This window comes from Tachypleus tridentatus, chromosome 9, assembly GCF_004210375.1.
Source record: "Tachypleus tridentatus isolate NWPU-2018 chromosome 9, ASM421037v1, whole genome shotgun sequence".
NCBI classification, from domain to species: Eukaryota; Metazoa; Arthropoda; class Merostomata; order Xiphosura; family Limulidae; genus Tachypleus; species Tachypleus tridentatus.
Window position 1 is genome coordinate 84,208,298 of NC_134833.1, and position 16,648 is coordinate 84,224,945.

Genomic DNA, 16,648 nt, shown 5'->3' on the forward strand with positions numbered 1-16,648 from the left:
ACGAATAGAGGGATTTATCGCCGCATCATTATGTCCCCAGGGCTGAAGGGGCGAGCATTTTTTGGCGACGGAAATTCAAACCCACGACTCGTAGATTGCGAGTTGAGCGCCCTAACCGCCAGGCCGTTAATGACAAGAACAACTAGTGAGCGCAGTAATCACTTTCTTTGATAGAGAATAAGTAGCGGCTTAAAACATCGGAAAGCACTCAAAGGTAGTTTGTAATTCTTTAAAATATGAAGATTTCTTTACTGCCCCCAAGTGGCTCAGCGGTATGTCTGCGGAGTTACAACACTAAACTCCAGGTTTCCAGGTATTTAATTACCTTCTGAATCTAAATTAAAATTTAACTCAGTTTAAGTTATTTGAAATTGTAATACGTAACAAATATAAAAAGTGTAATACGGTGTTGTCATTACTCTTGTGACTTATTTGTATTTGTTACTTAATATAGTCAGAATATTAAAATAATTTTTAAAGTAGGCCGTTTGAATTTCTTTAGAGATTCATCGCAGTGATAACATTTAGACTCTAACAACAGAGTTAAAGCGAATGGAGTATGTTAGAGCAGACATTCCAAAAGGTGATTTTTGATTAAATATCTTATCTTAAAATTTAGAAAGATAATATAAGCAACTTAAGATAACAATATATATATATATGAACCAGAATATTACTCTCATAATTCAACCTACATGATATATCCAATTAGAACCAATACAATAACAATAATCTATGATCATAAAAAGATAAACTTACTAAGAAATGTTTTAATAAATACAAACTAGCCGCAGGTCAAAAGATAGTTCTTGTATTTATGTAGTATCCCTTGAGGTATAATATTGAAAGCAGTTAGGAGACGGTTTCCTCGTTAAATGTATACATGCTAAAACCATATATTTCAAGCGTAAATCCTACGGATAAATTTTTATTTTTTGTTGAAAACTTGTATACAAAAACGCTATAAATAATTTGAAGTGTTCTATGCCTTTTATTGTGTACAAATAAACTAAAGTGTTTTACATATGTTTCCAGTGTAATAATGTATATATTTTTCGAGTCTTTTGTATTCGATATGTTCTTGTTCTGAAGAAATGAGGAACTAATTAATCACTAAATACTTTAAAAATGAAACGACTAGAACTACCTTTATGAAGAATCCACTGCTTTAGCTAGCAAACAACACTTATAACAAGAATGCCTTGAAAAATATAATAGTTCTTGATGTATTCTGTTTCACTTGCCACGACTATCTGTGTACAAGTTTCTGAAAATGAAAGATTCAAAGTTAAAGAAAGAACTTTCATAAATTACTCTTGAATTAGTACAATTTTCCTCTATGCAATCCACTTAGGCCCGGCATGGCCAGGTGGGTTAAGGCGTCCGACTCGTAATCTGAGGGTCGCGGATTCGCATCCCCTCGCCCTTTCAGCCGTGGGGGGTTATAATGTCACGGTCAATCTCACTATTCGTTGGTAAAAGAGTAGCCCAAGAGTTGGCGGTGGGTGGTGATGACTAGCTGCCTTTTCTCTAGTCTTACACTGCTAAATTAGGGACGGCTAGCGCAGATAGCCCTCGAGTAGCTTTGTGCGAAATTCAAAAAACAAACAAACTTTTTCTTTTTGTCCCCTTAATGGCACAGTAGCAAAGCTACAAACACATACTGTGAATTGTACAAAGAACGAAAACAACCACAAGAAAGCGTTATAAAAAAAGCTTCTTTTGTAGTTGGCCTGGAATGGTTAGGTGATTAAGACATCGACTCATAATCTTTGGGTCGCGGGTTCGAATCCCCATTACTCCAAACAAGCTCGCCCTTTCAGCCGTAAGGGCGTTAAAATGTGACGGTCAATCCCACTATTCGTTGGTAAAATAGTAGCCCAAGAGTTGGCGGTGGGTGGTGATGACTAGCTGCCTTCCCTCTAGTCTTACACTGCTAAATTAGGGACAGCTAACACAAATAGCCCTCGTGTAGCTTTGCGCGAAATTCAAAAACAAAACAATCCACTTAAATAAATCCATGCGTTTAAACCTTAGACGTCATCAAGCCGTAGTGAATACATCAATTTGAATAGAATAAATATCTTCTTTTGAGTTTATAATGGTTTAAAAATTACAACCGTGCATGTGTATTTTGGAATCGTCAAGCTCAAGTAGTTAAACTGTAAAATTACAACCGAATGGACATTAGGCTTAGCTGTAGCGTTGTTGTAAATAATTTATTGGTGCCATTCATCTTGTTGCCTTAACACTACAAGTGTATATGATAGTTTTGTAACTTTTGTTTCTACAGGGTTTTTTATTTGTTTTGTTTTTAGTGGCTATTCGACTAACTCGCTTCAAAAGGATTTATGAGAAGCATTTTAACATCTTCCAAAAACGCTTGTCATCTGATGGTTGTGTTTTTGTTTTCTATCCTTCATCAAAAAATTATAGTTTAGATCTTCGTATCCTTCAATGTCATACTCTAACACTTAGAACTCAAGTAACAGAAAAAATAAAGATCTATTTGTTTCGTTAAAACAGAAAAAAAAACAAAAACTCTTAAATAATATTGTTATATTGTTACTGATGTAATTGTTTTTTCTCTTCTCAGAGAGATTAAAAAGTTTTGTGAATACTATTTTATTTCACGAGAAATTACCTGTTAAATAGATGAAAATAACATTTAAATACTTGTGCCTTTCACAGTTCTCTTCCAGTGCTTCATATTGGCTTACACTGCAGGATGGAAAATGTTTCATCTGATTAGTTTTTAAGGATAAGAAGTTTACACAGCTAAAAGCAATTTAACAGAGTTTGTACTTAAGTACACTAAATACGTTTGAAATATCAAATTTTTGGCACATAGTTTTATCTGTTTTTAAGTGAAACGCTACAAAATGGGCTATCTGCACCTTGGCCACCCCAAGTATCTTAACTCCCACCTTTAGAGTTATAAGCCTTCAGATGTACCTCTGATCTATGTATACAAGTGACAAACTATGCACCTATCTAACATCATTGCGCTTAAGGGAGATGTTATTTAATAATTATTCAGAAATTGTAAATTTTGATAACTCTTTTACGGAAATCTCACGTTTTAAACTACTAATGTTTGCTCTTGATGATATATAATTACATACATCTTAGGATTGACTAACAAACGACGTTATGTATCTTGTAGGTAGAAGATACCACGCTAAAGAGGTAGAAATTTATTTTATTTCAAGGAAAAGAATGCGACATTAGGATAGAGCATGTGTCTTACTAGCATCCTTGACTTTAGTAGGTTATAAGTTGCCGATTTTTGGAGAAAATGGAATTGTATATATTTATAGGATAAATATATTGTTCTACAAATTTCTGTACTTTGAACGTAGTAGAGAATGCGTTTGTAAGATAATTAGTTTATAAATTAGTGACCTGGTAAGTTATTTTTAAAACACTATCTACACTTTCTTTTAAATTGTCAGAACAAGGGAAACCCGTTTTTTGATAGGTGGTATAATCATCCACTACAAGCTTTGCAATTTCATAAGCACTGTGGGTAAACGTTCTACGTATTGTATCATTAATTATTAAATTAAATATTAAATGATAAATTAATTAAATATCAACTATTAAAAGAAACTACTGTTATCTATTGGACATTGTTAAGCTCTTCACACAACTTTGTAATAAATATTCTTCATTTTTTTGCTCTTCAAAGAACCTAACAATATCCATCAGTCATTGTTAAACTCTTCATATAACCTAACATTATCCATCAATTATTGTTACGCTCTTTACACAACCTGATACTATACATCAATCATTGTTGAGTTGAGCTTTTCAGTGAGCCTAATAATATGCATAGTTATCATGTATTAAATGCTGAGAGATGGCAAGGTATCACAAACCAATATGCTCACAGTCTGTGATAAAAATTACAGTAACTTCTTTTCACATTTCTCTTAATTTATCTATAGCAGATTCAAAATTATAGGCGCATAAAATTAGCATTTCAGAACTATCTTTTTATTTTTCTCAAATAAGTCAATGCCAAGGAGGTCCTTCGTTCAATGCAAGAACTCGTCAATTTTTGCTGTGCGACGTAAAATAAAAGGTTATATACAATACTTTAAAAATTATTATTTTAAACCCCAAAAGTTTGCCAAATCAGCAGCTCCAAAATATATAATTCAAATTATAGTAAGTATTATAATGACAAAAGAAAGATTTGCAATGATATTTTAAAACGCCTCTGAATTTGGAAAGAAATTAAGTGGAATATGTAAAAACAAACATCAGCTAACTTCCCCAAAACTGTTTAGTTTTTCATCTCGTCAATGTTTATCAGATCACGACACGTAAAAAGTTTTTAACTTGGCTGTTCTCAGTCGATACATAAGTTTACAAACGATTTGTAATTTTTTATAGGAAATTTGCTTTAAACCTTATCAAAGTATGTTAAAAATAAGAATGGAAAATTGTAAAGCATCTATCTTTTCATCAACCTAAATATCCAACTACCTGGTGAGTCACTGAATTGGTAGCTTAATTATCAGTACACCTGTCCACACCACGTTGAAGATTTTTAGTAGAATTTGCCACAGTTAATACAAATATTTCATGAACATAAGACCTGAAGTGACCTGAAAAAAAAACATTTTTTTTTATATTGTTTAGCAAACTTCTATATTGTAATGCTTGCTGAAAGATTCAAGAATTCAGATATTTCTGCCTGAAGATTTACACTCTCTTGTATGAAAGAAATGGGTGATTATTATCTGAGAGTAGGATTGGTTTGTTTTTTGAATTTCGCGCAAAGCTACACGAGGGCTATCTGCGATAGCCGTCCCTAATTTAGCAGTGTAAGACTAGAGGGAGGACAGCTAGTCATCACCACCCACCGTCAACTCTTGGGCTACTCTTTTACCAACGAATAGTGAGATTGACCATCACATTATAACGCTCCAACGTGTGAAAGGGCGGGCATGTTTGGTGCGACGGGGATTCGAACCCGCGACCCTTGGATTACGAGTCGAACGCCTTAACCCAATTGACCATACCGGGCCCTTTCCCCTTTCGGTATACTCTTCCCACTCCTACGGCGAGTAGAACACCATTCTGTACGCGGCCTGAGACGAGGAGCTATTAACGTCACACCCAAATTAGCTCACTCCTTTGTCCTGTAAACAATAATAAAGCCATAATAGATAATAAATGTTTACAGCAAATATAAAAACCTAACGGTAAGAAAACAGACAAAATTCGTGAATTGTTTTTTTTGTTTTTAAATGGGTATGTCTTGTAAGTAAGAAAATATAATTTTGCAGAACAGTTTTCAAAACTCGCTCATCCTGATAACAAACTCAGAAAAAAAAAAAAACATCTCAGTGTATTCTGTTCGTTGTATAGGAATAAGATGTATTTTTCTTCAAATTGTAACAATATTCATCTGAATTACGTTATTAGATATTCAATACAAATCCTATTCTGTCATTTACCATAAAAAAAGAATGTGTTACCTTCTTAATGCTTGTGGTAAACATGGAATTCCTAATATGTTATTTAATTTCTTAGAATATTATCAAACAGTATAATAAGTTTCTGAAAGGTTTTAGAACATTTAACGAACGGTAGTTAAGAAGCTTATGTAACTGGTTAAATAAATGAAAAGCTCTGTTGAATCTTCTCGAGTAGATAATGTCTGTATATATCTTGTTTAAATTACACATATGCATAATGAAGCTTGTTGTGAACATAGTAAACTTGTCCAAATTTCAGTGAACAAAACTTGATTTAAGTATATTGACTTCTTCTCTTTAAAGCTTCCTTTACTATAAAATAAATAAGCATAAGAAAGGTAAGGTTTAAACGTTGTAAGTTAGTAAAGCATAAGAAGCCAATGAGCCAACATTTGTGACAAAGAAAAGCGTCTGCAGTTAGAACAGCAAGTAGTGAGATGCCTAAAATGTTAGGCTTACATTAGAACGGTAAGAAATGTATACTTTTTGAAAGTTAGACCATGTTAGAACTGCAGGTAATGAGATACTTTAAACGTTAGACTTGTATTAGAATGTTAAGTTATGAGATACTTTAAAAGTTAAACCTGTATTAAAATGGTATATAACGAGATGTTTTAAATGTTAGGCCTATACTTAAATGATAAATAACGAGATACTTTAAAAGTTAGGCCTATATTAGAACGGTCAAGAACGAGATGCTTGAAATGTTAGTCCTATATTAGAACAGTAAACAAAGAAATGCTTTATTACAGCATGTTTTTCCATCCTTTTCTTTCTTCTCTACTTGGAATTCATGTCCTTGTTAGTCTATAAACACACACACAATAACCCTCAAGCCGATGTCATTTTTCTTTAGTAGTTGTTTCATTGATTTGCTGTGATTGAGTAACCTTCACAGGGGTAAGCTACTGTCTGCAATGAAGAAACCTCCCTCGAGAGTAGATTTGAAAGTCAACTCATCTTATTATTTTCCTTATTTTTGAATCGTAAGTCTTTCATATGGCCACAGTATTGAGGCGTGACTTCGAATGATTCAGCATAGCACACTCCAACAGTCTCACTGCTTGCAACCATTTTTGAGGTGTTAGACCGTTAATAAAAAAAAGGTTGAAATATTTATCACATTTTTTGTTCGATCTGAAAACTGTAGCTCGAAACTTAGGAAGAATGACGAGCATTTTAATACGCAGTTTGTTACAACTGTACAATTGCAATGCAACTTTAAGACGTGATTGAGAAGTCTTTACAGGAGCCCATAAAACGGTTTGTAAAAGGAATCGGTTGAATAGATAGAATGGCAAATTTATCACTGAAAAAGAGAGTCGAAACTTCACCTTATGGCTTTGTATACAGTTTTAAAACACTGATTGTGAAATTTCTTTTTCTTTGTTCGGAACTATTTGTTTAGATGTTGTTATTGTTTTGTTGAATAATTCTGGGGTAATGACAAGAAAAAAACTCCAAAGCAAATGATTGTAAGTGTGCGCTATGGTTTAAAATTGTCAAGGAACTAGTGTGCTGAACTATGAATCCAAAGGCCCGTGTCCAGTTGCTTCAAAATAATGCTCCAGGCGTTGGAGTTGTGGATAAGTTATACGAGTGACAGCCAAGTTCTATTATTTCGTTAGAGAAGCCCAATAGTTGAAAACTAGCAACAATAACACAAATAAGTATTGCATAGTTTTGCACGAAAATGTTAACATAATAACAAAATCACTTTTATATGCTAATTTACGGAATACCCAAATTTAAATTTGATTTTTCTCATACAGCCTTCAATATTTTAAAATATTATATAAATACTTTATTTAGAGCAATTTGATAGCTCCTCCTTCTGGCATTTATTTTTTATCCGCAAACATTCTGCTGAATATTATTCCTTGCCATAATACGCAGAAGTCCCCCCATTTACAAATAAATTGTCCGATAATTTTCATACCTTGGAAGTAAATTTGTTTTATGATGTTGGTTCTTGCTTTACGATTTCTGACATCATAAAGCTCGTTCAGTCAATTTGCCTCTTAATGGATTTTGCTTGCTAGTTTACAGACTCATTTACTTTGCCAGGAGGAGAATCTTAATTAGGAAAATAATAGGAAATAATTATAATGACTTTGCGGTATATTTTTATTATTATCATTTGTCTCGTTGGAACTTTTTGAGTTCTATAATAGGTTGCTTTTACAGAAAACTCTGATGCCCATTGTTTAATACGCTGCATTAACGTCTTAACGCATGCAGCAAAATTATTAAAATTATGTATGTTATATCAAAGAAACAAATCCTCATACGACAGTGACAGATCTTAAAAGTTTATCTTAATCTTTTTAACTGATATGTGTCTTCTTCAAAGGCATCTTTTAAGCATATATAATACTTACGATATCATTCAAGAGGCCTCTCATTTATTTCACTTAGCCTAATGGATCACTGAATTCGTTATAAAGAATCTTTGATTTGTATTTTTCTTAATCAAGTTTCTTTGAAAATTGTGTGATATTAAACTTAAAGATACAGAATGGATTATTTGTGCTGTGCCCATCACGTGTATCGAAACTCAGCTTCAAGCGTCATAAGTCTAGAGACTTGCCGCTGACCAGCTGGGGTATCACTGAGAAGAAAGATATTGATTTCATAATTAAAAATGTCAGATTATCCATTTAAAAAATAATTATTTACGTTTTGGAAATCAATCAATCATAACAAGAACGTCAAATTATAAAAGACCATTATCAAAAACAGGAGAAACGTGATTGGTCCATGGAACGATCATATTGGTTTCACAGAACATTGTAAAAAATTGTCCAGGAGTGTTTCAGATAAACTTTATTAAATATACTAAACAGGACAAAACTTCCACGAGAAAGTGGTTGTAATGACAATAAGTAAGCGATTTTTATGCACGAGGAGTAAGTTTATTACAACGTAAGGCAATTTGAACACATTTAATATTAACCCTGATGGAATCATTCATTCAAAAATAACTTCATGAACTATACATGAGCAATAATTTGGTTTTGCTTTCGGTATTGTTGCTTTATTGTCGTGCTAATTTGCAGAATCCATAATTAGTCAATACATGCGTCAAAGTTCGTACAACACGGCACATTTTTTGTAGTATGATTTCAGTGATTTTTGTTACTGCAAATACGTAACCGCAACGAAGGTTCTAAATAATAACCTTGATATTTGTATAGTAAAAGACATCAGTAGGTTTCAGTTAACTGAACAGTGGTCGTATAAAAAGGTATCGTGTTTAATTTAAACTAATTACCAATAAAATTATTCGCCTTGCTTTAATTCTTTCGATCGCTCCGAGATGGTTAAACATTAATAATATTATTATTTCTGGTTAATTTTTAGATGGTCCAGCCATTGTGAACGTTAACATCTACATAAGAAGTATCAGCAAAATTGATGATGTCACTATGGTGAGTTGAAGAAATCTTCTTTGAATGGTGAAAATAAATTTGTGTTATTATAATTGTAAAAGTTAGCCTGGAGAAATTTCTATAAAAGGCATTTCCACTGCCAATATCAACATCTATCACTATATAAACAAAGCAGATAACTAGACAGTGAGCAAGTGGTGCTAGAGCTGTTTGTACGGTGATGCTGCATGGTCTTAATCAATACACTTTTCATTTTGTCGCTGCTATAGGGCAGTATTTTTTCTATTTCTTAGTAAGTTAACGTGGCTAAGTTTAATTTATTTTTGTCATTATTTCCCTATGATGTTGTAGTTTTATGTTGCTCATAAAACTGGTAGTGCTAAGAAATGTTTAGGAGTTACATCCAACTATCTCCCTCTCACATACATGGGAGATTTTTAAATACCACTCTAAAGCAGTAGATTAAAGGTTTATAAATTTTGTTATTTATATTTTCGAAAAAAAAACCTACTTTTTTGAAAAATTTTCATCCAAGATGCGTATTCTAATTTCTTCTCATCATTGAAAAGTACAGATTTGAAATATTAGAATTAGCGGCCATCCAATACAAATACTTTGGACGTGTTTTTATATTTTTGCTAGACGCTTTAACTTGTTTACAATATGCTTATAAATATAAGGTTTGAAAGAAAATGTCAGTTTCAAACTGTAATTATAAAAACAAAACACTTGTTTAATTAGTTTTGATTCCACCATTTTATCAAAAATACAGTTCATACAGAATTACATGGAGTATTATGGAGCTAAAGTGTAAAGAAACAATATAACTTTAGTTTTTAAAAATAACAGTTCTAGACCTGGTAATGAAAACGTTATTTACCCTATAATTATTCTACATTTTTAATAAACTTGCAATCGACATATCTTTAAATAAGTTCAGTTTCAATAAAAGTTAGAGCCACGTTGCGAGAGTGACGTTTATTACAATATGTTTGCTTGTTTTGAATTTCGCACAAAACTACACGAGGGCTATCTGAGCTAGCCGTCCCTAATTTACCAGTATAAGACTAGAGAGAAGAGAGCTAGTCATCACCACCCACCGCCAACTCTTGGGCTACCTGTTTACCAACGAATAGTTGGATTGACCGTCTCATTATAACGCCTCCACGGCTGAAAGGACGAGCATGTTTGGCGTAACAGGGATTCAAACTCACGGCCCTCGGATTACGAGTCAAGTGGCTTAACCAGCTGGCCATGCTTGACCACTTATTACAATAGAATTTAACATTACAGACACTATATTACTGAATAACACATTTTCGAGTGAAGATTTAGTTTGGTTTGATTTGTTTTGAATTTCCCGCAAAGCTAACGATTACTATCTGCGCTAGCCGTCCCTAATTTAGCAGTGTAAAGGTAGAGGAATGGGAGTTAGTCGTCACCACCTACCGCCAACTATTGGGCTACTTTTTTACCAACGGATTAACCATCATATTATAACGCCCCCACGGCTGAAAGGGCGAGCATGTTTGGCGAGTGAAGATACGAAACATCTATTGTTCGCACATATTGTTTGAACGATATTTGAAAAAAAAAAAGATAATTGTTTGATAATTCATTCATAAGAAGCATACAAATTCTAACCCAGGATGCAAATATCCACCACAAGTGTATTTTGAAAATATTTCAACATGATTTATCTAGATAGCTTCATTTTTTATTTTATTTGCATTAATAATTTTAAAAACATGCAGTTTTATTAACATTTTTATAGAAATCCGTAAGGTTGCTGTTTCTGTGAAATCTATTGTTAGTATAAAATATTTTTTATCGTATAAGTTTGGGAGTGTATATGTGTGTTTTTCTTATAGCAACGCGCATCGGGCTATCTGCTATATTCACCGGGAGAAATCGAACTCTCTGAGCTTAATGTCGTAAGAATTGCCTCTGAGATTTAATTAAAAACATTCTATTAGCACTACGTAGCACGTTCATTTAACACCATTTAATCACGGAAGTTACAAAATGATACTACAGAACTCTATTGAAAGTCATAATGGTAATACTTGGTATTTGCAGTGTATTCCATGGGTTTTCAAGACTTCCATCCTCCCCCCCTCAAAGGAACAACAGTAGTTCGGCAGACTTAAAACGCTAGAAACTGGGTTTCGATCTTCGTGATGGGCAGAGTACAGATAGCCCATTGTGTAGTTTTGTGCTTAATTCCAAACAAAAAAAATCATCCAACTTTTACACGTAGCATCATTGAGCAGATTTCATTTCACTTTACAGATAATTCTAGAACAATTTTAAGCTTCTCGTTATAGGTATAAGTGTATCTTAGAAACTCAAAGTTTACAATTTCCATCTTAAGTTATAAAAAATTGAATACGGTGTGTAGAAAATCAAAGTTTACAATTTCAATCTTAAGTTATAAAAAATTGAATACGGTGTGTAGAAACTCAAAGTTTACAATATCCATCTTAAGTTATAAAAAAATTGAATACGGTGTGTAATACATAGTCTAAAATCAGTGGCCCACTACTGCACTTTAATTTGATAGTATACTGTTCACAATCGTAAACTAGAAAACGTTATACTGATGCCTACTGTTAATGATATTAATATTGTAGATGTTTTACGCTACAACTTGCTTCATGTTATTCTGTCCAATCTTGGAGAATATAAACATGATTATCAAAGGTACTTGAACATTACTGACGACTTAAATCTATGCGCTAGCGATTCCTACATTAAGAGAGTAATCGATTTGTGAAAATGTTTAAAATAGGCGACTACATACGAAAACGAGTTTTAATGAAATATGCAGAATTTCTTACCACTTCATAATTAAATTAGGCCTGTTAACATGATTAATTATAGTAATTGTAATTTAATGCGATGCTGTTATGTTATAGATAATACACCAAGAAATATCTTAACTACATTTCTATTAACAAGTCAATTCATTTTTTTTGTAAACATAAAAACGTACGTAGTAATTTAATAGAAGAATGCAGTTGAAAGTATTTAGAACAGTGAGCTTTGGGTACAAAGTCTGTTTGGTGTATTCATCCACTGTTGAAGTGGGAAAAAACAGGATAATGTATTTAATACAGTTCAGCTGATTTACATAAATGGCACAGCATGGGCAGGTGGGTTAAGGCGTTCGACTCGTAACCTGAGGGTTGCAGGTTCGAATTCTCGTCGCACCAAACATGATCGCCCTTTCAGCCGTGAGGGCATTATAACGTGAGCTCAGTCCCTCTATTCGCTGGTAAAAGAGTAGCCCAGGAGTTGGCAGTGGGTGGTGATGACTAGCTGCATTACCTCTAGTTCTACAGTGCTAAATTAGGGCTGGTTAGCTCAGATAGCCCTCATGTAGCATTGTGTGAAATTCAAGAACAAACCAAAAACTAATGATTCAGCTAAACTGAACGAAAATACAGATTTTAAATAAACCTTTAATATTAATTTAATATTAAGATATTAAAAACATTTAATATCTAATCACTGATCTCACTTCACCTTGAACTATAGTTTTGTAACTACTGTTCGAAAATCTTAAGCTCATAGTCTAATCCCAGAGCTCTCAGTGGTAAATGCCTATACTATTTGTCTGTATTCGTCTAACAAAGTGTTTAGTGTTACGTATTACAATTTCAAATAGACTGAAACTAAACTAAATCATGAATTAACTTAAGAATTTAATTAGATGTCTGTGTATATCCAAGTTATGATATTTGTCAACAAGACTGATACAAACAGTTTTTTTTTTTAAATACAGATATATTTTAATACAATTTATATTAACAGTTATTACGAATAATGATCTATGTACAACAGTCTTACAAACGTACAAACAATATTGAGTTTTCTTTCTGGTCTGGAACTTCTTTAACGTCTTATCAAAGATTCACGATGAGCGAGTTATTTTCAAACTGGTGTAGGTACAATTAATTTAACAGAGAGTTAGCTAGCTATGGGTTCTTCGCCCTTCGCTATCACTCGTCGAAATTTTCGCCACTGAAGTTATATAATGTCTTCGTAAAAGTACAAACATCTAATGTTAATCCGATTAATGAAAACCACAGTTATAACTTCCAAAGTTTATAGTATATCAATTATAGCAAACCAAAAAGATATGCAGTCTCTTAGCGCGTCGCGTAAGTTACGTTTATAGGCGTGAGGAGAGTTTCTAGAAATTTCAGGCTGCACAACAATATTGACGACACAATAGTGTTTAGGTACACACGTATATTGTTAATTCTTACACTCAAGAATATTCTATAACTTTAGTGAATAAGCAGGAATTTCTCAATACAGATTTAACAGTACGGGTTATGCAGATTTCTAAATATAATTTAACTTAAACAAAGATCGATATTAAAATAGATGTATAATAGTAAATCTATCGCATTAGAAATTCAGTAAGCGTGAGAAAGAATAGACATTTTCAACTTGAATAGCCCCTTATGCGCACGTGAGCTTAACGACTAGGGTTCAGCTGTTCTTAATTTTGAGCTACTAGCCAAAAGAAAGGCAATCATCCAGAATCGCCCGTCGCCACAAGAGCTTCGTTCAGCTCTCTGAACCGAATAATGGGATTCACTGTCACTTTCATAATGCGCCCACAGCTTGGCATGCAAAACATTAGACCTGGTCTGCTCCAAGGTAAAATTTATCAGTTCGTTTGCATTTTTTTTTTATTCTTAGGTGTAAACTTTATAGTCTTTTCTAGATGCTGTACCTACCTCTAATGTCCCATTTTATTTTGTTTTTCAGGAATACAGTGTGCAGCTGACATTCAGGGAACAGTGGCGAGACGAACGGTTACAATTTAACGACATGGACGGTCAGATGGCCTATTTAACCCTAACTGATCCGAATAAAATATGGAAACCGGATCTCTTCTTTTCAAATGAAAAAGAAGGACATTTTCATGACATAATCATGCCTAATGTTTTGCTTCGAATTTACCCTAACGGAGAAGTACTTTACAGCATAAGGTATTTTTGGTGTTAATAAGTTTTGGTATATTTATTACCATGTTATACTAATGAATCCATAATAAATTATATAATAGGTAATGTTGTTGTACACAAAATTCATAAAGAAGTTATAAAATACATTTTCCAAAAGAGATATTTTCGAATAAGTATGTTTGTCACTTTTTTTATTGAACTAAAATTTTATTTTATTTTATATCAAACTTTACTTTTATTTACAGTATATGTAGGGAAATACAATTTTATATTCATTAAATTGTGATAGCTAATAATCTGTTTGGGAATGAAATTATGTACACACTACTAATAAATTGTAATTATTAAGTGTTATACCTTATTAAATATCTTATATTTAGTAGGTTACGTATCATTAAATTATAAAAATTAGGTTGAATCCTATAAAAGTACTACTATTAATATTGTTGTACAACATATATATTACTATGTTATATTTTATTAATAACTAACTGATGGTTCTCGATACACGCCCAGATATAGTGAGTGTGGTATTTCCTTATGTTAAGCCTAAACATTTTCCAACTCAGAGTAACTGATCTTGTATTAAGTGTACTAACAACAACCAAACGATTAATCTATTTGTTCTTATATTTTCTTTGTTAAGAGTATCTCAACTGCTTAACAGATTACCTGACCAATCATCATCATTCGATGTCAGTTAGTTAAAGATCTAAGTGGTACATCGAAATCGTCTACCCGAGAATGAATCGATTTTTTTTCTTAAATTTTCAATGCCAACTGTATTGTACTTATCGCATATGTCATTATAGTTTAAAAACTTGTAGCTAAGATAGTCACTCAATACATATTAATTTAGTGTTCCTACCTCAATGTCCAATTTTTACTTACTACCACTCTAACGAATCCATTTTGATTTTGACAGAATTTCGCTGGTTTTAGCATGTCCTATGGACCTAAAGTATTATCCCCTGGACAAACAGACCTGTTCTATCATTATGGCCAGTTGTAAGTGTATTTTTATATTGTTTTTTTTCATTATTAATAATAACTTCTGATCAGAGCAACCTATCTACTTACAACGAAGCTTAAACAATCAACCTGGAAATAAGTATTGATAATTAAGAATATTTTTCTTAAGTTCTAGCTTAGAAAGATTAAAATGTGTTTTTATGAGTTGGTTATCTTTTGCTGTTAACAATATTTTTACCGTAATTCCAACAATAGCCCACGAACTTCGATCTCATTAAGAGATTTAAGCTTGTACTTTTTACGTATGTTAAACTAGTAATTCAAATCAATTTCTAAAATATATATAAATATAATAGTACTTTTCGTCGTATGTCCACGTAGTTACTTTGCTGGGTATGGGTGTATGGGTGAATCGTTATTAAAAATGGTATAGATGTTCATTAGGTTCATGCAGGAGTACATATACATTTTCAAGTTTGCATTTTGAGTTTTGCGGTTTTTATGAGCGACTTGCGTTTTAGTGTTTTTATCACTACTTCACCCCCTATTGATGGATCGTTACAAAATTTAGCTTGAAGGTTTGTTGGGTTCATGCAGAGATTCGTGCAAATTTGCGATTTTTCATTTTGTGTTTTGTAGTTTTTATGAGCGTTTGATTTTTTTATAATTACATATAAGGACGCAACTTTTCATTAATCATAAGTTTACGTAACTGTAGACCACAAGATAGATACTTCAGCTAGTATAAAATAAAATTAGATATATTAAATAGTCCAGCTAGTTCTCTTCATGAAACTGTATGGTTTATTTATTGAACATATAATCTCTAGCTAGCTATTGGTGGATTTAGTTACTTTTAGAATTAATTTTATTGGAAATACGGTATATATATATATTTTTTGAGACAAATTACTAAGTCACATGTTTCTGTTTAGTTTGTATTGAGTCAAGTGGTAGAAATCTACCAAGAGTACAGACAAAATCAATGTTATAAATATACAAAGTAATAACAAAGAATTTTCTGTAGTACACACAAAACAATACGTTTAACCTGCTATGATTTGTGTCTAACAGATACTCTTATTTCACTTTAAATAACCTGTGTCACATACGAAGCACGTTGTTGTGGTTTGAAGTTAAACAAAGAGCTACACAATGGAATATCTGTTCTCTACCCACCACGGGTATCGAAATGTGGTATTTTGCGTTATAAGTTCGCAAAGGTATCGCTGTGCCACTGAGAGGAGCAAGCAACAGTAAGTAATAAGTAAAGATAAGTCTTCTGTAAAAATCAAAAAGGAAACAGGATAAAGTTCGGTACTAATTATAAGATTCGGAAATAAAACTCACAACATCTTAAGCGAACTAATAACGTATCGCTGTAACATATGCTGAACTGTTACATAACTAGTGTTAACTACACGCCATTAGCGGTTAATTATTGCTACATAAAGCTACACAACAGGCTAACAGTTCTCTTCTCACCACGTGTATCGAAACTCTGTTTCAAGCGTTGTAAGTCTGCAAGCATGCTGCTTTCTCAGTTCTTGGTAACGTAGTATGTGTATTTGTTTGTTTTTAATTTCGCGTAAAGCTACACGAAATCTATCTGAGCTAGCTGTCCCTAATTTAGCAGTTTAAGACTAGAGGAAAGGCAGCTAGTCATCAACACCCACCGCCAACTCTTGGGTTACTGTTTTGTTAACGAATATTAGGATTGACAGTCAAACTATAAGGCTCCCATGGCTGAAAGAGCAAGCATGTTTGGTGTTACGGGGATTCGAATCTGGGACCCTAAGATTACGAG

At 32.9% G+C, this 16,648-nt stretch overlaps 1 protein-coding gene across 3 annotated transcripts in view; it reads left to right on the forward strand.

The window, feature by feature from the left end:
- Nucleotides 1-16,648, forward strand: part of LOC143225646 (glutamate-gated chloride channel-like) — a 170,738-nt gene that overhangs the window by 123,956 nt on the left and 30,134 nt on the right. For all 3 annotated transcript variants that reach the window (XM_076455442.1, XM_076455441.1, XM_076455443.1), the window contains 3 exons: nt 8,856-8,923; nt 13,670-13,893; nt 14,795-14,877. In XM_076455442.1, the coding sequence (XP_076311557.1) occupies nt 8,856-8,923; nt 13,670-13,893; nt 14,795-14,877 (375 nt within the window). The remainder of the gene's footprint in view (nt 1-8,855; nt 8,924-13,669; nt 13,894-14,794; nt 14,878-16,648) is intronic.